The 27136-nt window shown below is 41.4% G+C and overlaps 1 protein-coding gene across 1 annotated transcript; it reads left to right on the forward strand.

The window, feature by feature from the left end:
• Nucleotides 10352–26413, forward strand: LOC109841945 (diacylglycerol O-acyltransferase 2D-like). Its single transcript, XM_020410867.1, has 10 exons — nucleotides 10352–10738; nucleotides 13387–13562; nucleotides 13648–13722; nucleotides 13820–13905; nucleotides 14544–14650; nucleotides 14755–14910; nucleotides 24252–24338; nucleotides 24987–25107; nucleotides 25236–25318; nucleotides 26021–26413. The coding sequence occupies exons 1-10, from the start codon at nucleotides 10352–10354 to the stop codon at nucleotides 26120–26122; spliced, it is 1380 nt and encodes a 459-aa protein (XP_020266456.1). The 3' UTR covers nucleotides 26123–26413.

The following is a 27136-nucleotide window of genomic DNA, read 5'->3' on the forward strand; positions in this document are numbered from 1 at the left end:
CCTTGAGATTAGGCCTTGGTCTTTAATCTCGAGAAGACGCTACTGATTTTCGTTGGTCGATTCAGGTGCTTCAACCGAATACCTTCCTTCGCTGGAAGTAGGAGCCTTTATCAATTTCGTTTGCTAACCGGATCTAATTTGGTAGGTCCAAGATATTAAACCCAGCACAGACGAAGACCCCACGCAGCCAATAAGTGATAACAATGTTGCATGAGTTTGACAAGGTTATAATCTTTCATTTTTATTTGTAAAAAGAGATCTTAAAAAGCATCAAAATTTTATTCGTTCATTGAGTTTATTATTAACGATTAAAGTTGTAATAGATTCAAGGCCAATAAAAACATCAACTTTTATGACCAAACACTCTTATGCTGGGTCTCAGGAGAGAGGATATCTCTTAAAGGCGGCATCTCTCCGGGTGGTGAGTATATTGATGGTCTCCCCACTGAGGCCGATAAGGTGAGGGCGAGCCTATTGGCCCTCACCTTGGAAAAAAGTCCTAAGAGGAATTCAAGGGGGGAAGAGTCAGGCTCGGCCATGAGACCCCAGAAGAGGTTGAGGGGTAATCTAGACCCCAAGGAGGTAGGCGGCTTGAGGTCACGGGTGGCTGAGATTGCTGCCTAACTTGTGGGCTAGAGGGTGATGGACAAGAAGAAGAAGCCCATTGCAAAGAATAGGAGGCTGGATATGGACCAAGGGCCTAGTGGGCCAACTGAGCAGGTTCAGGTTGACTCGAGTGAAGAGCAGCAGTCGGCCGTCCCAGCTTGTCGGTCGGATGAGGTCGTTATCGACGATGCTTCCCCCTAGGTTAGCGGGGTGGCCCAAGAGGTCGTGGCTTTTGAAAGGGCTCCTACTGAGGAGGTATCTGGGTCGAGCCCTAGGCCCAAACCATTCCGCTGGCTCAGAGGACAGCTCCTACTAGCCTTTCCGCCATTGGGTTGTGGAGCTTGACCCCTAATTCTAGGTAAAGTCTAAAAGAATGCTGGTTGGAGTGTCGCCATGCCCCTATTCACCTAGGAGGGAGTTGCCAGAGGGAGGCCAGTTTGTCGCGAAGGAGCCACTCGACAAAGAGAGCTTGGTCTTGGGTCAACAACTACCCAAGTTTGAGCTGTCCAATAGTTCGCCCTCCCAAAGGATGAGGTGTTCTTGGAGGAGATGCCAAGCATCAGCTTGCACCTAGCCCTCAAGATCTATTTGGTTCGAGGGGCACTGGTGGAGTTAGAGCTAATTAGCCGGCTCTCCCATATGTACAATTCCCCTTCTGAGTTGCAGGTGGACTTGGCCAAGGAGAAGTCGATCAGGGAGGAAACGGATAAGATGGTCGCTGCCTTGGAGGCTGAACTGAATTATAACGAAGCCAGCTAGCATCATGAGCTAGACGCAAAAGATAAAATCCTTAAGTGGTATAGATCTCATAGTGCCAAGCATGCGACTTCAATTGAGAAGCTCCAAGGCGAGGTAGCCCAGCTGAGGGAGGAGGTTGGCCACCTCCAGCAAGGAATTTCTGAGCGGGATGACCGCTAGCTTCTCTGGAGGGGGAGGTAAAGTTCGAGAGGCACCTCAAGTTGATGACCGAGGAGGATGCTCGATAGAGTTGTCTCTCGGCCAAGCAACTGAAGTGAGACCTCGAGGAGGAGCGGTTGGCTCATCAGACATCCGTGAAAATGGTCAAGGACCTTGAGGATCGGCTCGCTCACTTGGACTCAGAGTAGTACAAGGCGAAGGTGATCGATGACTGGCACCAGGGCCCCTTAGGGAAAACTGAGGTGGCCTTGGTTTGCAAGGTTGGTGTCGACTACCTGGCCTCATTGCTTCCTCCAGGATCTCGCCCCACGCTTGACCACCTTTATCCTCTCGGGGGTGGAATTAGCATTAGGCGAGGATGACGACGATTCAGGGGATGATCCCGGAGAAATCCCTCTCGCTTCCTCTTCAGCTACTCCTGCCCCTATGGTCTCCGCTGAGGATCTCCTAAGCCCTACTCCCAGATCTGGCCGAGAGGCCTAAGGGTTTGTATCTTTTCTTTTCTTTTTGTAAATGTTTACATGGATAATGTAATATACTTTGTAATAAAATTTAATGTTAGAATGAAGATTTGGACTTCGTTGTCATTATAGAATTTTCCTTCAATTATTCCTTATTTTTTCTTTGTTTGCTTGTAGCTTTGTTCCAATTGAGAGAACAAGTGTTGGCTGTTGTGATTCGGTCGTGTTGTGACGACTTGAGTGTTGAGGGGTCCGGACGACTGGCTCGTTTTACGCCTTTTGTTAGTGAGTTGTCCAGATCTTTTTGTCAAGGAAGACCGACAAGTTGAAGTGCCTAGGACTTAATGAGGACGCATAGGTCTTTTCGGCAAATGACAACCTAGAGGTTGGGTGCCTAGGTCTTAATGAGAACACCTAGGTCTTTTCAACAAAATGACAACACGGAGGTTGGGTGCTTAGGTCTTAATGAGGACGCCTAGCTCTTTTCGGCAAAATGACAACCTAGAGATTGGGTTCCTAGGTCTTAATGAGTGCTTAGGTCTTAATGAGGACGCCTAGGTCTTTTCGGTAAAATGACAACCCAGAGGTTGGGTGCCTAGGTCTTAATGAGGACACCTAGGTCTTTTTGGTAAATGAAAACCCGAAGGTTGGATGCCTAGGTATTAATAAGGATGCTTAGGTCTTTTCGCCCTACTATGGTGGTCGAGTTGTGAATACTGGAGACGGTCGAATGACAAGTGTGCATTGGGCTTACCCTGAGAAGGCACCAAAGGCTTAGGATTCCTATATAGATTTGGCACCATGAGAGTGCGACACAAGAGTTAGTTTCAAAAGGAATTCATTTATAATGAATGAAACTTTGTACATGATTATTGAAAATATCTTTTAAGATGTTCAACATTCCAAGGGTGTTGCAGGATTCTTCCATCCGGGGCTCTTAGCCGATAAGTGCCTACTCACAACTCCTCAAGGACTATTTACGAGCCTTCCTAGTTAAGAGATAGCTTTCCTCTCCAGGTATCTTTGTTGAAAGTGGCTTTGCAGAGGACATGGTCACCGGCATTGAATCTCCTAGGTCGGACTTTGCTGTTGCAGTACCGGGTGACTCGTTGCTGATTAATGACCTGGGACCGAAGCTCTTTCTCTCGGACTTCATCCACGAGGTCAAGTTCGACCCGAAGCCCTTCTGAATTTAAGTCCTCATCGAAGTGTTGTAGTTGGATGGTTGGCATGTCTACTTCGACTAGAGTAACCGCCTCGGTACCATAGGCTAGCTTGAATAGAGTCTCCCCGGTTCAGTCCTTATGGGTTGTGCGGTCGAACCAAAGGATACCAGGTAATTCTTCAATCTAGTTCACTACCATCGCGTCTACCTTCTTCTTTAATGCTTGGAGAATACACTTATTAGTGGCCTCTGCAAGTCTGTTGGATTTGGGCTAAGCGACTGAGGAGAACTTAAGGCAAATGTTGTACTCCTCACAAAAGCTTTGGAAGCCTCCGCTGTCGAACTGAGTGCTATTGTCAGTTATGAAAGAAAGGGGCACACCAAAGCGGCTGATGATGGACTTCCATACAAAATTTGTGATGTTACTTTCACCGATATTGGCTAGGGATTAAGCTTTAATCCATTTGGTAAATTAGTTGATCTCTACAATGAGAAACTTCCTCTATCCTGAAGCTAGGGGAGAGGACCCAGCAAATCCAGCCCCTATTGAGAAAATGGTATGAGACTCAAAATGGACATTAGTTCGATGACCATTGCTTGAGGGATGGATGAGAAAACTGGCACTTCTTACATTGAAAGACGAGTCACCTTGACTCAGCCAATGTGGTGGGCCAGTAGTACCTTTGGCGGATGACTTTCTGCCTGAGGGTACGAGCCCCAGGATGGTTCACACATGTTCCCTCATGGATCCCCCTGAGAAAGTAGCTGGCCTCTGGTGGCCGAAGGCACCGTAGATAAGGTCCTACACCGCTGCCCGAGTATGACATCCGATAAAGCTGTCCATCGATCATGAGATAGCAACCAAAATTCCTTTGAATACGCCTAGCTTCAGCAGAATCTTCAGGTAAGGTGGCCTGTGTCAGGAAGAGGGTAATGGGATCCAACCAATATAACATCACAAGTGCCTCGGTTTCCATGACGGTCTCTAGCAGCTTAGAAATGTTGGGTCACTCAAGAGTGTCGGTGTAAACGGGCCCTGAGCTATTTCGTGAGCTTGTTGACCCAAGCTTAGAGAGGGTATTTGCCCGGGCATTGAGAGCAGGGGGACTTGGGCTATCTTGAAGTCTATAAAGCCGACCAATGGCTCCATAACCGCTTTGAGGTATAATGCCATCCTCCGGTCTTTAGCCGCATATCGTCCATTCACCTGATGCACGACCAACTACGAGTCAGCCAATATATAGAGGTGTTCTGCCTTAACCGCTTGTGTCAATCGAAGGCCAGCAAGAAGAGCCTCATATTTGGCTTTATTATTTGAGGCCAATAAATCAAAGGAGATGGAGTGCTCGTGCGTTAAACCATCTGGGCTTCGCAAGACCACTCCCGCTCCACTACCGGCTTCTCCGGAGAACCCGTCCACCTTCAATAACCACCATGAGGCAAACTCGGGTGAAGCATATTCTGGAGTGTGATAGATCTATGGGATAGATGCTTGGACTGTTGGAAGTGTGGGAGACTCTTGCTAAATTGATGGCAAGGGTGCGTCCGATTTGTCGCCTGGTGAGGTCGACTCGATGAGGAAGTCGGCCAATGCTTGAGCTTTGATCGTCGTTCTTGCCTTGAACTATATGTCATACTCATTGAGTTCGACTGCCCAGGTGACCATTCTCCCGGAGGTTGTGGGTCTACCTAGCGCTTTCTTCAGAGGCAAACTTGTCCGTATAATTACTGTATGGACCTGGAAGTAAGGGCATAATCTCCTCACGGTGGTGATGAGGGTGAAGGTAGCCTTTTCTATGAAGGGGTAGTAGAGCTCGCCCGCTTTCAGAATTCGGCTCATGTAGTTTACGGGCTTTTGGACGTTCTCCTCTTCTCGAACAATGATGGAGTTGACATCTTCGAAGGAGATGGCTATATATAGGTACAGAGTCCCCCCACCCCTGCGTTGGCTCAGTAATGGTTTGGTGCTCAAATAGGCCTTGAGATCCTGGAAAGCTGCATTGCATTCATCCATCCAAATCATGCTCTCCTTCAAGCTTTTGCTTCCCCTCAAAGTTTTGAAGAATGGGAGGCACCTCTCGGTAGATTTGGAGAGGAATCGACTCAGCACCGCTATCTTCCCGTTCAGCTTCTGAATATCCTTCAAGGTGCGTAGCTCGGGCAGTCTCTCTATGGCGGCTATCTTCTCGGAGTTGATCTCTATGCCTCTTTGTATGATCATAAACCCCAGGAATTGGCGGCTATCTTCTCGGAGTTGATCTCTATGCCTCTTTGTATGATCATAAACCCCAGGAATTTTCCCAATTGCACCCCAAAGGCACACTTGGCAGGATTGAGCTTCATACGGTAGCGTAGGAGGGTGGAGAAGGTCTCGTCCAGATTTAATATGTGGTTCGACGCTTGTTTTGACTTCACCAGCAAGTCGTCCATATAAGCTTCCAGATTGTGACCGATCTGGTGTTTGAAGACCTTGTTGACAAGTCTCTGGTAAGTAGCCCCGATGTTCTTCAGTCTGAATGGCATCATCTTGTAGCAATAGGTTTTGTCGTTGGTGATAAAGGAGGTCTTCTCCTGATGATATTCTACCATGAAAATTGGATTGTAGTCGGAGAAGGCGTCCATAAAACTAAGTAGCTCGTGCCCCGCACTTTCATCAACCAGCTGATTGATTTGAGGTAGGGGGTAGCTATCCATAGGGCAAGCTTTGTTGAGGTCAGTGAAGTCCATGTACATCCTACATTTGTTTATCACCTTCTTCACCAACACCACATTAGCCAACCAATCTGGGTATGGGACTTCCCAAATGAAACCAACTCTAAGTAGCAAGTAGCCGTTCGACTTCATTGGCAGCCGCCTTCTGTCATTCGAGACCAATATATCTCTTCTTATATCACACAGGCTTAGTGTGCCTGTCGACAGCCATCTCATGGCTTATCACCTCGGGGGGAACCCTCGGCATATCTTCTGCTCCCTAGGTGAATATATCAGCATTTGCCCGCAAGAATTTTGTCAGTGCTCCCCGTAAAGGCTCCACTAAGCTGGATCCAATCTTGACCATCTTCTACCCTTCCCGGTTGATTGGTATCTCCTGGAACTCTTCCACCGACATTGTCCTCTGCCGTTCTGTTGCTTTCTCCAACTGGAGGCAAGCTTTCTCAATAGGCAAGGCATCTTGCACACCCTTACCCTTGGTCAAGAGCAGGTAACATGACCTGGCCTCTCGCCGATTGCTCCTAGTGAACCCGACTCCAGTAGGATTTGGGAACTTCAACATCTGGTGGTAGGTCCAAGGGATGGCCCACAAAAGGTGGAGGGCGGTTCGGCCCAAGATGATATTATGGGCCGACTTAGGATTCATCACCAGGAATTAGACTTGGAAGGTGGATTGTCTGGGGTACTCTCTGACCATTAGGGGGAGAGAAATCATCCCTTTCGGCAAAAGAGAGTGGCTAGTGAATCTAAGGAGGGGGCCTCTATTGGGGAGCAGTCGAGATTTATCGATGCCCATCTGGTTGAAGGCGTCGACATATAGGATATCCACTGAGCTTCCAGTGTCGACCATGATCCTCTTCACTTGGAAGCCATCAATCCCGTTTGTTATGACAATAAGATCATCATGAGGCGTCTCGACGCCCTTCAGGTCTGCATCTCCAAAAGGGATTGAAAGTACTCTAATGCCACTAGGAAAGAACCCTAGAGGGGGGTTAATAGGGTTTATGCTAATCTAATCCGATTTACGCCAAATTAAAAACTTATTAACAAATATCCTAGCAAATGAGACATGAACAATATATGTGCAAGGATATATAAATTAACATAAGAGTAAAATAAACAATAAACAAACCAGAGTGATAGTGCACAATAAACAATGTAAACACACAATATGATCACGAAGTTCGGACCTTCCGTCCTACGTCTCCGCTCCCCACTCCCGGAGAGAAATCCACTATCACACCGGGTTTTCAATGATCACCCGAAAACATTTACACCACACAATATTGGTTTTCAACGCTCACCGATCAACATTCACAATCTCACAATAAAACTACACTAACTACCACCTCAAGTGTTGGTCTCTAGCCCATGTCTCCTTCAAGTCTTAGGAATTATAACCTCTCTCTAGGCATTACCACCTACCCCACTTCTCTTGGGATGACCCCGTTTCTCACCATACACTCCTCTTGGTGTACTAGTGTATTACAAAGTGAATCCTCACAATTAAGCATACTAACAACAAATGATTGTTCTCTAAATAAGGTGAGAACTCAATTAAGCACAACTCAAAGTTACAATCTCTCACAACCCCAATTATACTATATATGAAAATACTAAAAGCTCAAGTAAGTGTGTGTAACAATGAGATTTAATAAATCAAAACTAAACTCAAATAAATTCTAGCTTATGGAAATGAAAATCAAACATATAAAATAGCTATATTGAGTTTAGAAAAACTTCTCTATATGATGACAAGAGAGAGGGAGAAGAGTTGAATGCTCAAACACCAATGGATGATCTCCTCTAGCTCTTGTGAAATTATCTTCACAAACCGAAACTTAAAAATGCTTAAAAGCTTCTTAAACAAACTCAAACCAAAACTTAAACCCTTGTTAAAACATTCTTAATCTTGTTTAAAACATTTCTTTTTTGTTACCTCAGAAGTATGAGGGCATGGGGTATATATAGGCTCATGAAACAACCCCAAAAACCAATAAAAACCCAAGAAAAATTACAAAAAGAAAAAATCTCTAAAACTAGCCATTATAGGCTAAAAAGAGGTCATCAGTCGATTGACTACAGTGCGTCGGTCGACTGATGAAGTCGACAGTTCCAGATTTGGCAGATTCTGGAATTTTACGTATCTGATTTTATAAAATTAATTAAAAATAGTAAATCAACTTCAAAAATTATGAAATTTTGAAGGATGTTTCTAAACATGTAGATGAACATGTTAGAGAAATAATTTCATGAATATCACTTCTCATTTGAGAGAAATAAATTATTAAGTAAACTAGTTAAAAACTAAAAATCTGGAAATAGTACAAAACTAGCCGTTATGAGCTTATCAGTCGACTGATCAGTCGACCGATGACCTCATTAGTCAACTGATCAGTCGGCTGAAAAGAAACAGAGGCTTTTTGATGATTCTAGATATTTTTATCAGTCGACTGAACACATGTATCAGTCGACTGTTAACACTGTATCAGCCTGATTTGAATAGTAAAAACCAACTTTGAAGTGTCTTAAAAAATAGCAAATAAATTTCAAAAATGTAAAACTTTAGAAAATCATTATAAACATGTAAATGAACATGTTACAAAAAGAATTTTTGGAATTACACTTCTTAATATGAAAACTTATCATTTTACGAAAATGTTCAAAACATGCAAACTTAATATACTTGATATGTAATGTTTTGACATAAACCATGTTTTAAAACTTTATAAAATAATTTTATAGACTTAATAAACTATATATATAGTGATATTGAAGTCTATAAACTAATAAAACAATATTTTATTAAAAACACCTATATTTTGATAAAATCAACAAATACGTGTGTGTGAATAATATGAGCTTAAAGTATTAACACAAAAGTATAAACCTATACTACAAATACTATAAACTATACCCAGGCTTGAAGGTCTTCAATATAGCCCGACTTGGTAAACTTGCGGATGAAGCTTGAACTTGAATCTTTAACTTGAATTGCATTGCTTCACTCTACTATTTCCGCTAACCTCCATTTGATATGATCGTTATGACGCAATTCCATCCAACCTCTAACTTATTGTTTGCCTAGAATAGATACAAAACACAAATACTAGACAAACAACATTATATATAAATTGTTTGTAAATCATCATCAAAACAAAAGAACCTAACAGGAATGGGTTCCTTCTCTCTTGACCTCTTGTCACACTGGTCGACCCGCAACATCCTCTTAGCATACCTCTTTCGGGCGTTGTTGGATGACCCTCCAGCGGTGGGGCTACCACTGATCAAGGATGAGGTGACCACAAGTGGGATCGCCTATCTGCCTTTACTGGGGGAGCTTCCCTCCGTTCTCTTTGCGAGACAAGCTTCTTTAGGTATCCTCTCTCGATCAGGTTCTCAATGTCCCTTCTTCAAGATACGACAGTTGTTGGTGAGGTGGCCATGATCTTTGTGGTAGTAGAAATACTACCTAGTGCCTCGGCTTTAGGGATCCGACCTCATCTTGGGAGCATGATCTTTGAGGTGCCCCCTACTTTTGGACCCTAGTGAGAGCTTCTACGAGGAAGGTGTTGAGGACAGTGAGAGTGAGCCTCAGCGTCGAGTCCCTCCGTGGGTCCCTCTTGTCAGACCGAATTGAGTAGGAGTCGACTCTCGGGAGTCTCTCGGCCATTCTTGCCTCGTAGGGGGGCTGTAGCAGACTCTGGTGTCGGCGCCACCGTTGATGTTGCTGCAGGTGTTGGCGATGCAAGTAGTGCTGGTGCTACTGCTGTTTGTGGCTGCTGCTACTGAAGTTGTGGCCATGGAGGTCTCTGCGACCCTGACTGCCGCCTTATAAGATCGGGCATCCTCCATGTCCATGTACCCATGAGCTTTGGACATCAGCTGTTCATAATTGGCGACCGGCTTCTTGGCAAGCGAGTTGGCCAACTCATTGATCTGCAAGCCGGCCACAAGGGCAGACATAGAAACCACACTCCCTAGGTCATTAACATCCAGCCTCTTCACCTGAAACCTCTTGAAGTAGGCTCGAAGGCTCTCTCCAGGCTCTTGACTCATCTGGATTAATACATGAGGGGGTATCTTCTGTTTAGTGTCAGCTAGGAAGTGGTATAAACTTCCGGCTGAGTTGCTGGAAGCTGCTGATGGACTTCTTCTCGAGGGTGTTCCACCAGAGCTTGGCGTTCCCCGACAGAGTGATGGGTAAGCATCGGCAGATAACCGCTTCTGATGCTTGGAGCATGCTCATCACATCATAATAGTTCTGGACATGCTTGGAGGGGTCTCTCTCGCCCTTATACTTCTCCACATGATGCATCTTGAACTTCTCACATGAGGCATTCATGAGATCATCAGAAAGGGGGGTGTTCCCCCTGATGGGTTCTGCGACTGGTATGTACACCCGATCGTATCTGAAAGCCGCCACGGTGGCAAAGGGGGCTGGAGAGGCACGGTGGTGGGGGAGAGTCTTAGAGATTGCTCCCTTAGTATGGTTCCCAGGGTGATCAAGGCCGGGACTCTCGCCGGTGACTTCAGGATGTGGGAGGAGACGTCGGCGAGGTTCCTCGGGGCGAGTCGACCAATGTGGCGGCGGGGTCGCGTACTCGACCCAATCCCTCACCTGTTTGGCAGCAGCATGAGGAGTCTGAGGCAGGACTATTTGCTATGCTCTAGAAGAAGGGTGAGTCTCCAATCGTTGGTCTTCAGAAGGCGGGGGGACAGCGAAAGTAGCTTGCTGCGGCTATGGAAGCTGGCTGAGAAGCTCGCTAGTGAAGGTAGCGAGTTACTATTGGAGGGATTGAGAGATCTGTTGAACCGTTTCTTCAAGTTGAGCTTGAGTAACGTAGCTCTTGTGTGGTCCTCTAGGGTGAGACTGGTCAGCCCTATACTTAGAACCAGACATACTTGCTTGAACAAGAAAGAGACCCCATGATGGGCGCCAAACTGTTGATGTTAATAATCAAACAGGTAATATAAGGAGGGGGAGGTTGATTAGGGGGCCGCTAACTTCTTCGAATATCTGATTTTGAGTTGAGAAGCTTCAGTCTGCACAAATAACAAGTCGTGAGAGGACAATGACTAGTTCTCTCGTTGTTCCTCCGACAATCAAGTCAGTTGATGGACTTGAGTGAGAAAATGAAGAACCGTGTGAGTTCTAAAGTGCAGTGTTAGTGGAATTCTCCGAGATTGCCTGGAAATAGCTTAGGATAGTATCTTTATTTATAGCGGTGGAAAAAGGGTAGAATGATAATCTCTGCCGAGTATAGGATGACGACAAACGAGTATGGCCTGGGGGCTACATAAGCACCTACTTTACAGGTGTCGATCGATGAGTGGAGGAGAGGTCACCTCAGCATTTAATGTGAAGTGACCGGAGGCATGGCAGTGCCGACATGGTTTGATGAGTCATGAAGACTATCGAGGCTAGAAGCATGATGGCGCCTGCCAAGCATTAAATGTAATGTCGACACGTTGTCATCGGGGGAACTTCGAGGTTGAAGTCGTCCTTTGGCTTGGCCGAGAAGTAGCACCTTTCGAGTCGACCCCGTAAGGCGTCGAATAACTGGTCGAGTGGGCTCGTAGTGAGTCGTCTTCGACGAGAGAACCTACAAGTACCACCATTCGAGTCGTCCTAATAAGATGTTGACTCGGCGAGTCGGCCGAGTCGGGATTCTTGGTCCTGACTGTTGATCTGATTTGAGCGGTGCATGTAGGGGGACACATGTCTGTTGCTGGCAAATGGTCGTAATTTGGCGACTAAAAACACCATAACAGATATTTTATCAATATTCTTGATAACATGTTTCCTTGGCATACTGAATATTTAAAATTAAAATTTATAAAAGGATTTAGTATAGAGTTAATTTCTCTGGTCATTCACTTTTCATCGACTTTTAAAAGTTTTAAGAAAGAAAAATGGCATTCTTCACTTCTGAATTACTTTCCAATAGGAATACTAAAAATTATTTGTATTGGGAGATATATTCATATCTGATAGGATGCATATACAATTACTAAATATATGGTTATTGAATACACATTTGTAGTAAAATATTTGGATCCGTATATGAAATATTCTAATATATATATTGGTCCTACATTTGCAATTTTAACCCTTAGATCCATGGATTTGAGGTCTATTTTGATGATCTAAGGGATCTAATGTTAGCTTTTTAGATATAACAAACATGTTAATAAACTCTATTGTATCCAATACTCCTCCTTCCCAGCAATTAGATGATTAAAAGATTAAAAAGTAAAACCAATTTCCAACAGTGAGTCCGTTTTCCTTTCCGGGTGACACTAGGGGCACTCCGTTTTCCTTTCCGGGTGACACTAGGGGCACACTCACAACCACAACCATACTCCCTCTCTTATTTGCTACAGTGCACCAGGCCTCACAAGGGATTTTAAAAATTAAAATCCATTGTGAAGCCCGGTGCACTGTAGCAAAACAGAGAGGAGGGTGTGATTAGGGTTATGGTTAGGAGTTTGCAGCTGTCATCATTCACCAAAAAGTAGGGGTGGGCAAAAACCGAAACAAACCAGTTCAACCGAAAAAACCGCCCGAAAAAACGGATCGGTTAACCGAACCGAATTAAATGGATGAGAAGAAGTCTCTAAACCGCTCGAACCGAATTAAACCGGTCTGGATCCGGTTTGAACCCCTGAACCGCCCAAAAAAAACTGAACCGAATTCTTAAACAAAAAGTAGCTGCGAGCCTTGGGTGTGAAGAAAATTTATGGCTGAATGTTTAGCATTTAAGAATTATGGGGTGGAGTTTATACTAACATATATTTGAGTACGCTGATATAGTTAAGTGAGATTTCCGTAAATCAATACAAGATGTTGAGGTTGAAGGATAAATTTAGTGTTTTGGTCAAATTTCAGTGATAACATGAATACAGCTTGCTGGTGCTGGATATCAAATTAACCTATAGTATAGGCTGTCAAGGATATAAGATAATTCTTGATGAGAAAAAGGCTGCTAAAAATTAACAAAAATCATCAAAATGTGTGTGTGCCTGCCAAACATTGTTCTTTCTCTAAAAAAGGCTACATAATTACATGGTCCTCCTAGTGTATTAAGCTAGTTATATTCAGATCATACAATTTGATTAAGTGGCTTAGTACAGTTTTGATTGTTTCTTTTCAGTTTTGATTGCTTCTTTTCAGTTTTGGATATAACTAAAACTTACCCAGATTTTTGTGAAATGGAGTTAATTCGGTTCAAAACCGAAACCAAACCGAACCGAACCGAACCGAATTTTGGTTGGGCCAAATATTCGGATGAAGGAGAAAAAATCTGGATCTGAATAAGAGTTTTGAGAATCCGAAAAATTCGGATTGGATACGGATTGGGCTTAAAACCGAACCGAACCGAATACGGCCAGTCCTACCAAAAAGCACCGAACTAGAAAGCTGCATGGGCGCTCGCCACATACGCACCGCTTATATATACAATAATAATAACAATCGTTACGATCCCCAACAAACTTGAATTTATTATTCTCGCATTGAAGAAAGCGAGCGAGCGAGCGAGCAAGTCCAACATGGGCGCGCCTTCCGTCTTCACGGGAACGGAATATTCTGTTATCCGCACCACCGTAGCCCTCCTAATCTGGCTCGGCGCCATCCACTTCAACGCCGCCCTCGTCCTCATCGCCGCCCTCGTTCTCCCCCTTCGCCTCTCCGTCACGTGCGCTGCTCATGATTTGGTTTTTTTCCCGTTCCGCCCCCCGGGATTTGTGGTTGCTTACTTTTTCTGCCATTTCTTTTTGCAGGGTATCTGGATTGCTGCTGTTTTTTATGGTGATTCCCTTGAATGATGAGAGCAGATGGGGCAGGAAATTGTCGAGGTGTAAATGGTTAAAGAAACCCATAAAATTTTACTACTTTTTTTGGGGAATTTATTGGCGATTATTTTTTTTTTCTTGTCGATTGGAGAAAATGCAGGTTTATTTGTAAATATGCGTGTGGGTATTTCCCAGTGAGTCTTCATGTGGAGGACATCAAGGCATTTGATCCAAACAAAGCTTATGGTGAGATACTGATTTTGTTTTTTTTTTTGGATTAATTTTTGGTAACTATTGAAGCTCAAGTGAGATGCTGGTAGATCTACATTTGTTGAGTTGATTTTGTTTCAGTGAAATTTGGTGATCATTGCATAATTGGAGATAATTCCTCCTTTTAGGAGGCTAGATCACAGTCTATTACTTTCCAGTAACCATAAGTTTTTTCTTTCAGTTGGATTCTAATGATATTTGTTGGTGAGGTGCAAAATGTACCTGCAGCTTATTTGATTTGAAGTAGGTAATGGATTGGTCAGTCTCATTATTATTCAGATTGTTTCAAGTCTGAGTGGTTCAAAGATTGGTCAGTCGCAGTATTATTCACATTCTTCTGATTCTAAGTAGTCTTAAGGATTGGTTAACGGCGGTGCTATTATATTTTGTTTTGAAGTATTTCAGAGATTGATTAATGGTAGTGCTATTAGCTTCTTTTGAAGTGCTTCAGAGATTAATTAATTACCGTGCTAATAGTCTTCTTTTGAAGTACTTCAGAGATTGATTAACAGCAGTGCTATTAGGTTACTTTGATTCCGAGTAGTTCAGAGATTGGTTTATTACAATATTTTTTGTTTTTTATCCTAAGAAGTTTACGAATTGGTAAATTACAGTATTTGGATACGAGCCGCACTCGGTTTTACCGATTGCTGTCTGTGCTCTTGCTGACCACACTGGTTTCATGCCATTGCCAAAGATCAAGGTCCTTGCGAGTAGTGCTGTAAGGTTCTTGCTATAACCTCTTTTTTTGTTGGGAAAATTGGGTGTTGACACTAAATTTTATTTAGCTTAAATTTTTTTTTTCTGCTGATCACAATAATGTAGGTATTCTACACACCGTTCTTGAGGCATATATGGACATGGTTAGGGCTGGTGCCCGCGTCAAGAAAGACTTTTTACTCGCATTTGAAAGCTGGTTATAGCTGTGTAGTAGTCCCGGGTGGTGTTCAGGAGTGTCTCCATATGGACCATAACTCTGAGGTGTGCTTTGAACCCAAGGATTATTGCTTTGCAATTAAGTAGTTTAAACTGTTCTTCTGAGCATATGTTAAGAGTAGAATTTATAACTCTAAGCTCTCACCACAACTTCATTGAAGGAACCTTTGCGTGGTATCAATGCAGCCTTGGTTTAAATCCCACCAAGTATACCCTTGCATGGATCTAATTTCGTCCCATGAAAGGGCGCTGAACCTTCGGGACTTGCTAAGAATATAAAATTATAAAACTCAAACCTCCCCACAATTTGAATTTTGCAGTGAAGGAGACATTTCACCTTCGACAGTATATTTTGTCCATGTTGATTGCAGAGGCGTAGCCAGTGAAGACTTGCCCTGGGCAGCTGCCCAGGGCAAGAATTCACACTAAGATGCATATAAGAAACCATGAAGAGCAAGAACCCTACTTCCATGTTAGCCCCTATTTCAATTTAGACAGGACCGAAAACCCCAAATTAATCAATCGAGTCCTCTGAGCGCCGACCAGTTGCTTTCTCCTATATATGATCCTAGCCTTCTTCTTCTAATTGAGATTCTGCCCCAACTCAAATCCCAGCCTTCCTAATAAAAATCCAAAAGGCTCCACCGCCCATTAGTTCAAACCTCCAACTAACGGTGATCTTTTCTGATTGAGATTCTGCTCCGCCGCCGTCGCGATCTCATCGGCAAGCCCGACCTCACGAAGCCCGTCCAGTTCGTCTCTACCGACACCGTCATGCCGGACCAAGAGATCGAGAAGGAGAACGGTATCTCCGATTCCCCGACTGCATCATCTCCGAAACCCTTTATTTTTCGTCCAGGGCAAAAAAAATTCCTGGCTCCGCCACTGGTTGATTGTAAATTTGCCTTAAATATTATTGTTATCTATGTAGGAGAAGTGCTCATGCATTCCATTAATTCTTATAGATCCATTATGTGTTTATTATTTGATTATTTTAAACATTTCTTTTGGTACCTCTTCTCCATTTAAAGTGTAGAATATTTCACTTATTTCTTATCAATTATGATATGGTTTAGTCAGATAAATTTGGCGAGGGATATCTGAATGTTTAGGTATAAGATGTTCATTCTTAACTAAAGTTTGTTATGCAATGGTTGTGCAAAAAAATACGTAAAGTAACTGTACAATTCACCTGAACCTCCTCATTGACAATGTATTTGGAGTATTTACTATTTTAGTTTGTAGTAAACAAGTGTTGCGCAAAAATTACTAACATTGGAAGGATATACATTTTCCACTTAGAGATTTCTGTTGAGGATTAATCGAGTTAGTATAGGAATTTTAGGCAGTTAACTTTGAAACTGATGCAAAGGTTCAAAGAAATGAGTTAAGATCTGAATTTATCTGTTCCGAAGCACATGATTCCAGCTTTTGGCTTTAGAAAATTAGAATTCCTTGGTTTCCTGTGGATTCTATCCATGCATTTAGCATTGCAGTTCTTCTTGATTCAAGCAAACTAGGTTTGATTTGTGTTAGGTTTGAGTTGCATGGAGGCTTTTCTTTCTTAAAGATACAGACATCTAGAGTGATTTTTCCACACTTGCATATTGTGTATGGTTTAAATTAGAGATTTCTTGATGTGCTGCTGTTTATCATTCAGTGAACATGAAGACAGGAAAGCCAACACTTTAATGTTGGTTGTATTCGGTTTTTGCCTAAATATGTACAATTCTATAGTATTTGTAGGTTTACTCCAAATCTAGATTTTTCCAAATTTACCCTCAAAATCGACCACGTTGACTTTTTCTATCTTGTCAAATTTAACGTCATTAAATTTCTAGTAAAGGTAAAAAATGTCAACAATAACCTCCTCTCATGACAAAAGAAAAGAAGCCGTCGCTAGCCATGTCGATGCTCCCCCTTGTCACTAATCTCTCCCTCCCTACCCCTCCTCCCTCCCTTAGCTATCAAACCTCTTGCCCTGCAACCACAGTCGCTCCCCCCACCATCTCTCCCCCCAGATCCAAAACCATAACCCAAACCCTAACCCAACCCCTCCTGTTGCGGCGACAGTGCCAGCCTCTCCCCTAATCTCTCCCTCCCTCCCCCCTAACCCTAACCATAACCCAAGATATGTCCCATCCCATGTGGCAGACACCTACCCATCCCTAGACAATGGATGCTCTTGCCGCATCCCTCCCCTATCTCCTCTCCTCTCTCTTCATCTCTAACTAATTATAATTAAAAAAGTAATTAACTTAATTAGGAGTATATTAGTCATATTGAAAATTTTTAATTAGCTTAACAAAAATGGTGGCAATATTCTGGGCACAAAAAGAAAATTTGAGGGGTATAAAAATTCAATGTAGGAGATTCGGAAGGTAAATTAGCAAATATGTGGATTTGAGCAGTAAATATGCAAATTTGCCAGATTTGGTGGGTATATTGGCAAAAACTGTATAAGTGGCTTTGGAGCGGAAGCGAAAATTGTAATAGAAGCAAGTAATGACGGTGTAGGAGAGCGCCGCCTGATGGTTGGACCAATTGTCTAGCTGTATTGAACCCATGACAGTTTGACCGGTCAATCTATCATCAGCCAGATTTGAGTGGTCGACCACTAGTTAGACTACTCGGGTGATTTCCTGCACAATCTGAGTCCCATTTTGATTGGTTTTCACAATGTTTGTTGGGCCAACGAATTCTATTCTATTTAAAGGGTGTTTTATGAGATCTAGGGTTTCATATTGCAAGAAATACCCAAGTTTGTGCTTTTGAGAAGGGCTAAGGTAGAGAGAAGAAGAGGGATCAGTTTAGTGTGAAGATTTCTGAGTGAGGGTTTATGTGATCTTATAATCTTCTTCGATAAACTTAAAGAAACTCCCCTCCCTTTTTCCCGTGGATGTAGGCACTCTTCTAAACCACGTTTCTCATCTTCTTGCTGTGTTGCATGCTAGTTTCTTTTGTTTTTTGTTGTTGTTTGCTAAAATGTTTTTGTAAACACTAAAGGTTGGATGTTTATCTCCAATAATTAATATCAGTGATGAAAGTTTGATCTCTACATCTCATCCTCAACCGTAGAGAGCTCAAAAATTGTTTCAAGAAGAGTTAGAAGAAAGGTTGAAGATTATGACAACCATAGCAACGCAAAGGAAGTACCACGTGGAGAAGTTTAACGGCAAGAGAAATTTCTCTTTTTGGTAAAGGAGGGTTAATGCGCTTTTGACAAAAGAAAACACCTTGAGTCTTGAAGGCATTGCAAGGAGAGGCAAAGAAGACTATAGACATGGATGATGACGAATGGGATGATCTCAATCCCCAGACTTTGGGCACCATCAAGATGAACTTGGTGGATCAGATAATGCACAACGTGATGTCAGAGATGACAGCAGAAGAAGTATTGAGAAAGCATCAAAGTATTTATATAACAAAAAGTTCGTTGATATCAAGAAGCAATTCTGCAAACTTTGGCTGAAGGAAGGTACACCACTTCTAAGTCAGTTGCACACTTTTGACAAGCTTGTAGGGGATATTTTATTCCTGGAAATAAATGTAGAGAAAGAGGATAAAACACTTATCCTTCTCGCATCGTTCATGGATTTGTATGAGCAGTTGGTGGCAATGGAGCCAGTATTGTCTTGGTGGTATCCTCATGTAACATATCATGGTTAGTTTGAGATCCATATTATTTATTTTATATTTTTATCCTCTTTAGTGGTGTCCTACCCTAATTTCAGTGATGTCATATGTAATGTTTACAAGTAAAAGTAAATAAAAATACTCATAAAGTATAAAATACGGCGGTGTCCTACGACACCATTGGATACTATGTAGCTCCATCATTGCTTGGTAGTAACGATCATGTATGGAAGAGACACTCAATATAAAGAAGGTGATGGTCACTCTTCTAAGCACTTCTCCCAAGTTGATCGCTAAGGAATAATGGAGGCAATACTCGAGGCAGAAACAGATCCAAATCCAAAGTAAGTGCTTCCAATCAGGATGACAGAAGTTGTTTCTTTTGTAAAACGATGGGATATATAAAGAAAGGTTGTAGTAACTACAAGCAATGGTTAGAAAGAAAGTAAAAATCGTCGAGCAATGGTGAAAGCAAGCAGATCAAGCTAGTGTTGCTTCAGAAGTGAAGGAAAACAATAAAGATTGTGATGTATTGATTACATCTACTTGGAAGGACTCTTACTCAGATGCATTGATTCTTGATTTGGCACGCCCATATCCTATGTATCCACAAAGAGATTGGTTCGACACATGAAGATTACAATGGTGTGACAGTTGTTATGTGTAACAACTCACATGCAAGACATTTGGTGTTAGTATCATCAAGTTGAAGATGGATGATGGGATGCTGAGTGCGGTATGCAAGTTCGTAGGTGAGCGCACAACTCTTAAGGCGATGAGGGCATACTAATTTATCTCATAGGCAAGAGAAGGGTGCACTTGCGCTGGCTGATCAAAAGCACGGTGACCAGTGTTGCTTCAATCATGACAACAAAGAAACAGGTGGAGAATACCTTAAAGCTTTGGTACATACGTTTAGGACATATGAGTGAAAGGGATTTTCAAGTGTTGAGTGAGAAGAAGGTAAAAAGGTGTTAAGGAGTGCAAGCTTTGCTTCTGCAAGTTTCGTGCAGTGGGAAAGCAACATAAAGTGAGCTTCACTACAACAGTGCACACGACAAAAGGTGTTTTGGACTACATTCATTCAGATGAATGGCGAGCTTCATAAACAAAGTTTAAAGGTAACGTAGAATATTTCTTCATGTTAATCGACGACTTCTAACAAAATGTATGAGTTTATTTTCTAACCCATAAGTCTTAGGTATTCCAAAAGTTTAAGAAGTTGAAAGCGGCCATAGAGAAAAAAATGGGACAACATATCAAGTACTCGAGAACAGATAATAGAAGTGAATACACCTTAAGGATTTTCAAACAATTTTGCTTTGAGCAAGGCATACAATTAGCTAACAGTGCTAGGGCATCTAGATAAGAATGGAGTAGCAAAGTGCATAAATTAGACATTATGAGAGAGAGCCAAAAGCATGAGACTGCAATCTATATTGTTGAATGGCTTTTGGGCAGAAGTGGTGAATCATGCATGCTATTTGGCCAGTCGTTCACCATCGATCGCCATCGATCTTCAAATTTCAAAAGTTTGGATGAAAGATCCAGTTAGATATGATTCCTCGGGAGTGTTTGGGTGCTTTGGCTACGCTCTAGTAGATAGAGACATAAGAAACAAATTGGGTACAAAGTCAAGAAAATGCTTCTTTAGCGGGTTGCAAAAGGGTGTCAAGGCATTCAAGCTATGAGATTTCAAAAGCAACACTATATTTGTTAATAGGGATATTACTTTTAGTACAGAGTCCATGTTAGGTGATAATGGATGGGAACCACAAAAGGAAGGCTACATACATGTGAAAGGACATTTACATAGGAGATGCACCTTAGGAGGAAGATGCGGATGTGGATGAGAAAATAATCATAGATGGTGATGAGGAGACTTAACTCTAGCAGGAGCATTCTATAGCACAGGGCTAACGTAGAGGGATCCACAAAGCATTGGTCAGGTATGGTTTTGAAGATGGTTAGATAGCATTTTCTCTGTGAAGAGCGATGATTTGGGCACTTATAAAGAAGCACGGTGGTTGATTGTCATGATAGAGGAGATGGAGTTAGTTCAAAGAATGGACGTGCGATCTAGTCAAGCTATTGATGAAAAGGCAAGCTATGGGATGCAAGTGCGTGTTCTAAAGGAAAGAGAATGAGAAGTACAAGGTTCACCTCATGGCAAAAGGATATGGTCAGAAGAAGGAGATTGACTACAATGAGATGTTTTCTCTGGTGATCAAATATACGTCAATTAGGGTGTTGGTGACGATAGCATAGCATAAGATAGAGTTGGAGTAGCTTGATGTGAAAACAATATTTTTACATGGAGAATTTGAGGTCATCTACATGAAAGCCTGAAGGATTTATAGAGGAAGAAAAAGAGGACTATGTGTGTTTTTAAGAAGTCACTCTACAGGTTGAAGTAGTCTCTGAGATAGTGATACTAGCGGTTTGATTCGTCCATGATAGTGACAGAATACACCAGGTGTGAGTGTGGTAGCTGTATATTCTTTATACAATATGGTGAGGTAGAATTTATATATTTGGTGTTAAATGTGGACGACATGTTGATTGCGGCAAGGAGTAAGCAAGAGATACGAAAGTTGAAGACTCAGTGAGCAAGGAGTTCAACAAGAAAGACTTCGGCAAAGCCAAGAAGATCATCAAAATGGAGATCTACTGAGACATGAAAACTATGGTTATCATAATGGAGATATGTTGAAAGGTGAATAAACGATTCAATAGAGAGAAGGCGAAACAGGTGAGCATCCCTATTGCAGGTCAATTTAGATTGTCTTCACAGATGTGCCCAAATATAGATGAGGAAAAGGAACAGATGACCCGGGTGCCATATGCAATCATAGTAGGATCACTCATCTAAGTTATAGTGTGCATAAGGCTAGACTCAATATATGCGGTTAATTTCGTGAGTAGATATATGTCGAATCTAGACAAGCTTCATTAGAAGGTGGTGAAGTGCACACTACAGTATCCAAAAGGTATAACATTGCATGGGCTATTACTCCAGAAGGTGTAAGGGAAGCTATGAGTTGAAGGTTTCCTTAGATTCAGACTATGTAGGTGACCTCAATCATCAGAAGTTGACTATATGCTTTGTATTCATAGTTGGAGATGGGTCAGCTAGTTAGAAGTCATAACTATAGGCACCTATTGCACTTTCAACGACGAAAGCAGAATAGATGGCGACTGATAAAGCATCTAAGGAGGCCCTATGGTTGAAGGGAGTGTTTTGGATTTCTATGTAGGTGACTCAATCATCAGAAGTTGACTATGGGCTTTGTATTCATAGTTGGAGATGGGTCAGGTAGTTAAAAGTCACAGCTATAGATACATATTGCACTTTCAACGACGGAAGCGGAATACATGGTGTCCGTTAAAGCATCTAAGGAGGCCTTATAATTGAAGGGAGTGGTTTGGATTTTTGGTTCAAGCATGTTATCATGGAGTTACTTTGTGATAGGCAAAACATCATGCACAGTGCACTTACTGAAGGATCAAGGGTTTTGTCGAAAGTCGAAGCACATTGAGATAATGTATCGCAAAATCAGGAAATGGGAGGCAAGGAAATATACCAAGATGGTGAAAATTGATGTAATGGAAGATCTAGTGGACATCATGATGAATCCTGTCTCTACGAACAAGTTCAAGACATTCTTAGACTTCATTTAGGTACTCACTCGTAAGAGCAGCACGCGGACTCGGGTGATCACGATAGTATGAGACTTCAAGTGCAGAACGTGACGGATATGTAGATACTCATGGATTTCAGGAAGGTACACAGCTTGAAGTGGAGATTGTGAAGGTATACAGGTACTTATGGTGGTGGAGATTGTTGAAGTGGCTTTGTAATTGAGTGGAAGCATTGGCGGAAACAAAAGCTGCCAGCGATAGTGTGGGAGAGCGGTCGGATCAACCGATCCGAAAGTTCTGGTGGCCGGACTGGCCGATCCATTGCTAGTGAACCCACGACAATTGGACAGGTCAGTCCATCATCAGTGAGGTTCGATAGTCCGACTACCAGTCGGACTACTTGGGTGAATGCCTGTATAGTTTGTCCTATTCTGATTGGCTTTCGAAGTCTTTGTTACGCCCGTGAGTTCTACCCTATTTGAAGGGTGTTTTCTGAGATATGGGTTTCATGCTAAAAGAAATGCCGTCACATTTATGTTTTTGAGAGAGGCTAAGGTAGAGAGAAGAAGAAAAATCAATGTCCTGCGAGGATTTGCAAGAGAGGGTTTGTGTGATCTTGTAATATTCTTTGATAAAGTTAAACGAACTCTCCTCCCCTCCTGTGGATGTAAGCACTTTTTGGAACCACAAAAATCTCATCGTTTTGTGACTACATGCTAGTTTGTTTTGCTTTTGTTTGTTCTTCGCTGAAAGGTTTTCGCAGTAAACCCTAAAGGTTGCACCTTTATCTTCGATAAAAACTCGTATTTAATTTATGGGTCTAATAGTCAATAGGGAGTGAAGTAATTTTAGAATTATTTATGAGGTTCTTTTGCATATTTTTCGTCTGGTAAGGTGACAAAAACATCATGTATAGATATGATGTTCTTTCGCATGATGTTTTGCTGGCTATTCTCTTGTATAGAATGGATACACTGTTACCATCTTAAACACGACTAAATTTGCTCTATTCCAATTTACACCTAAAAAAATGTTTAGCAATAAACTCATAACTAATAGAATATCCGAATGGCAACTTAATGTCACCTCGTAAGCTAGAAAAATAAAATGTTTGAAATTCTACTCTGGATGGGATTTTCTTATGTTTGCCACAATGTTAATACTGTGGAGAAACTATTGACACTGGGTCTGAGAATGTGGCTTCACTTAAGTACAATATTTAGACCCCAAGAGTTTTTTATGGTTGGTCAATCGCTGATGACCCTAATATACTAGGTCCCACATAAATTGGGAATTTCCGAGTGATCTCTTGGGTGAGAAGCACCATTAAGAGGTGAAAAAACTAACCTGAGGTCATAGTCACAAAGAAGCCTGGATATGACTCCCTCAAGGTGTAATCTTGAAGGAGATCAGAGCATGCTAAGTTGATATAGGACACATGAAGAACGCCAGCAAAACAATAAAGGCAAGAACCGCAGCTGTGCAAATCAGACAATCATAGTTTCTTCATAAACTTGATATTGTGAGAGCACACATTCAAAGATGGCTGGTAGAGTGAAATTGGATTGGGAAGCATTATTATCGGTCTTTAACCTAATCACAGCGAAACATGCCAAACTAACCACCATTACAAGAGACTTATGCATCAGAGGGGCGACATGAGCAAATAACTTACATCTACTCTCCTGAGTGAAGTGGGAAATTTTAATTACTTAGCATGGCTACAAGATGTTTGGGGAACTTATAGGACACAATTATTCTTTCTCAAGAAATTTCTCAGAAATGGATATAGATATCTTTGAATATCTGCAAAGGAATTGTGAGCATTCTAATATAGATTATATATGAGGAAACTCATGCAGAAGTAATAAAATTTAACATTGGGCGTAAAAATATAAAGTCGTATACATATTTAAATACACAGACACATAGATGAGTAAATGGGGGTTGGTTTGTCGACACCTTGTATTCTGGCTTTACTAGCTTTCTGAAGATTCTTCTTGTTCGAGCCTTAGTATATGCTAAAGTGACACTGCAACAGAAGACACTTATTTCTCCATCTGCAAACACTTTAAGTTCTGAAATTTGTGGGTTTTGTTTGCGCTTAGGTTGCATTCCTCAAATCAAGAAAGGGCTTTATACGGATAGCCATAGAGATGGGGGCACCTCTTGTTCCAGCCTTTTGCTTTGGTCAGGTGATGTATTATGTTTGTATGTTTGGTTTTTCTGATATCGGTCCCTTAAAATCTTTCATATTTCAAATTAGTCCTCCAAATATATAATTGCTGTTTAGTCCTCTTATGTAAATAACTTAACCCTAACCTGTTTGTAATCCAAACTGAAACCCTCTTCTTATCCCCTACAACAGTCAACTTTTTTCGTAAGAGATAGTTCCCCTAACCCCATTTTGAGAGGGAGGGAGGGTTGACATGAAATGGTAACCTATCATGTTGGGTTAATCACTAACCCACCCAGAGTTGGATGGAAAAACCAACAAAGGGACTACTTTAGACTAATGTTTATGAATTGGGGGACTACATAGCAATTTCAATGATTTGAAGGACTAACTTAACAAATATTAAAGATCTAAGTGACCATATCTGGAAACACCATAGATAAAAAGGAAAAAATAAGAAAAGAAAAAGAAAAAGAAAAAGAAAAGGGGGGAAAACAAATACAGTTAATACTATTGCAAATCTTCTTTGGTTCATGGTTCATAAAGTTACGCCTCTTCAATTAATCTTCTCAGAGAGAAATAAATTAATGGCTACCATTGCACTCTCAAATCAGGGATAATACTGGATATACTGCTTCATTTATATCTTCCTATGGTTGTCCTGCAGAGTTGTGTTTACAAGTGGTGGAAGCCTGGTGGAAAATTATTTTTTCAGATTGCTAGATCACTCAAGTTCACACCTATAATCTTTTGGGGAAGATATGGGTATATTGATGAAACCTGGTTCTGTTCTTTTTTTTTTATCATTTTTTGTTGCATATTGTTTCATTTAGTGTTGCATATTGTTTTTCCTTTTCTTTCTCCCCCCCTCCCCCCACCCCCCATTTTTTCGTATAATTGAATTGCTCGATTTAAGATATGGGTTTTCGACAACCGATGCACGTTGTGATTGGAAGACCTATTGAGCTCAAGAAAAATCCTCTGCCCACAATGGATGAGGTACATAACCTCTGCGTTATTTTTGTTTGTTTAGCAAAATGTTTTTGAAAATTTAAACCTTTCTAGTTGGTCTGAAATCATTATACCATGTTACCTCTGCAATAACACACACTGAAAGTTTGTCTCTGGTGAATATTGTTCCATATAGTTAGTGATATTATGCTTATGCTGCTGTGTGGACTTGTGATGCATACTCGATTGTCCTACATGATGTCAAAATTGAAAATTTAGATTGAGGGGAACATTGCAGCTTAAGTGGGGGTATCTATGACTTCTTTTAATTGTAATCATAACGAAGACAATAAAAGGGATAATATCAAGTTTTTCTTGTATCATTGAGCAAACAAGGAACCAACTTATTCACTTAAATAAAGGTTAGAATATAACCAACATCCTTTAATTTTTAAAATTCACAGAGGAGAAAATTATGCATAATTCAACAGTTTTGTAGGATGTACTCTAGAATCGGGTCGAGTCTCAGGTTTGAGGAGACATTACAGATAGTCAAGTTTTCCCTGATGCTTCCATTCTTGGAGTTTTGAACCACGGACCTAATGGTCGAGTTGCTTAGCTGAGTCTTTTCGTGGTACCACATGCATTTAACAGGAAATCTAATAATAATAATAATACTATAAAGCTGAAGCACCTACATCTATCCATCTGATTTGTATCTTAATATGTGGTTCTTCCTGATTTGATCAGATCAATGAAGTCCATGCACAATTTGTTATGGCACTGCAAGATCTCTTTGACAAGTACAAAGGCAGAGTTGGATATCCTGATCTTCAGCTAAGAGTTCTATGATCCCCATCAAACATTAAATTTGTTCGTCTTGCTAGTACCGAATTCGTAACCTATCCAAATAGGAACAGAACAGCCAAAGCAGCATTGGAAGAAAATTGATGTTCTTACCAAATCATTGTTAGTTTCTGTATCCTCTCCAATTCAACATAGCCAGTGTTTATTTGTTGTGGTTGTATTGGTAACTCCAAGAACTTGAAGATTATAGTATATGTCTCATTAGCAGAGCAGATGTCGAAGTGTATATATCAAAAAAAAATTGTTTGTCACAGGCATACTCTTTTAGTTCCCTTATTTTCACTTTCGTAACTCAAATTAGCATTTTCCATGGGCTGGTAGCACTGCGTGCCCTATCAGAACCGGCTCTCAGGCCACTAGGTGGGGCGTGGGGGTGAAATTCCTACTTTACCCCCCCAGTTTGTTCATTGTAAGGTTCAGAACCGCCCGTCTTCATATGCAGGCAACAAGCAAGACAGCAGAGCTCACCATCACTGTTGGCTGCTCGGTCAAGCAATGCATATGTGCCTATTGAGGCCTATGACATATACTCCTTTTTCACAGAGAAGATTCGTGGACTCTCCTGGTGCCGTAATGTAAGTAGTCCTGCAAATATATAGAGAACATGGGTACTGGATTCTAATTAATCTTCCAAAATAGATTAATAGAAATCGATCGACAACAATTTTTATTTATTTACGTAATAATTTTGTGAAACAGGGCAAGATGTCCGGGAGATTTATTACTATAATAAGCTAGATAGAAGAGAGAGAAGTAAATAGGTTGGAAATTATTAGGATTTTTGTAAATTGAACAATTTTGAGGGTTTTATTTTGTAATTTGTAAAAAGTTCAGTGTGTATTACAAATTTCATAAATTTTTTAGGGTGGTTTGTGTTATTTGTAGGTTTTTAGTGTGTTCATGGTTTGAAATTTTTAACTTTTTTTTTATAAATTTTGAATTTTAGGGGTATTTTTGTAATTTTTAAAATTTACAAGATATTTTCTTCAAAATAAAAAA

This window comes from Asparagus officinalis, chromosome 5 (genome assembly GCF_001876935.1).
Source record: "Asparagus officinalis chromosome 5, Aspof.V1, whole genome shotgun sequence".
NCBI lineage: Eukaryota > Viridiplantae > Streptophyta > Magnoliopsida > Asparagales > Asparagaceae > Asparagus > Asparagus officinalis.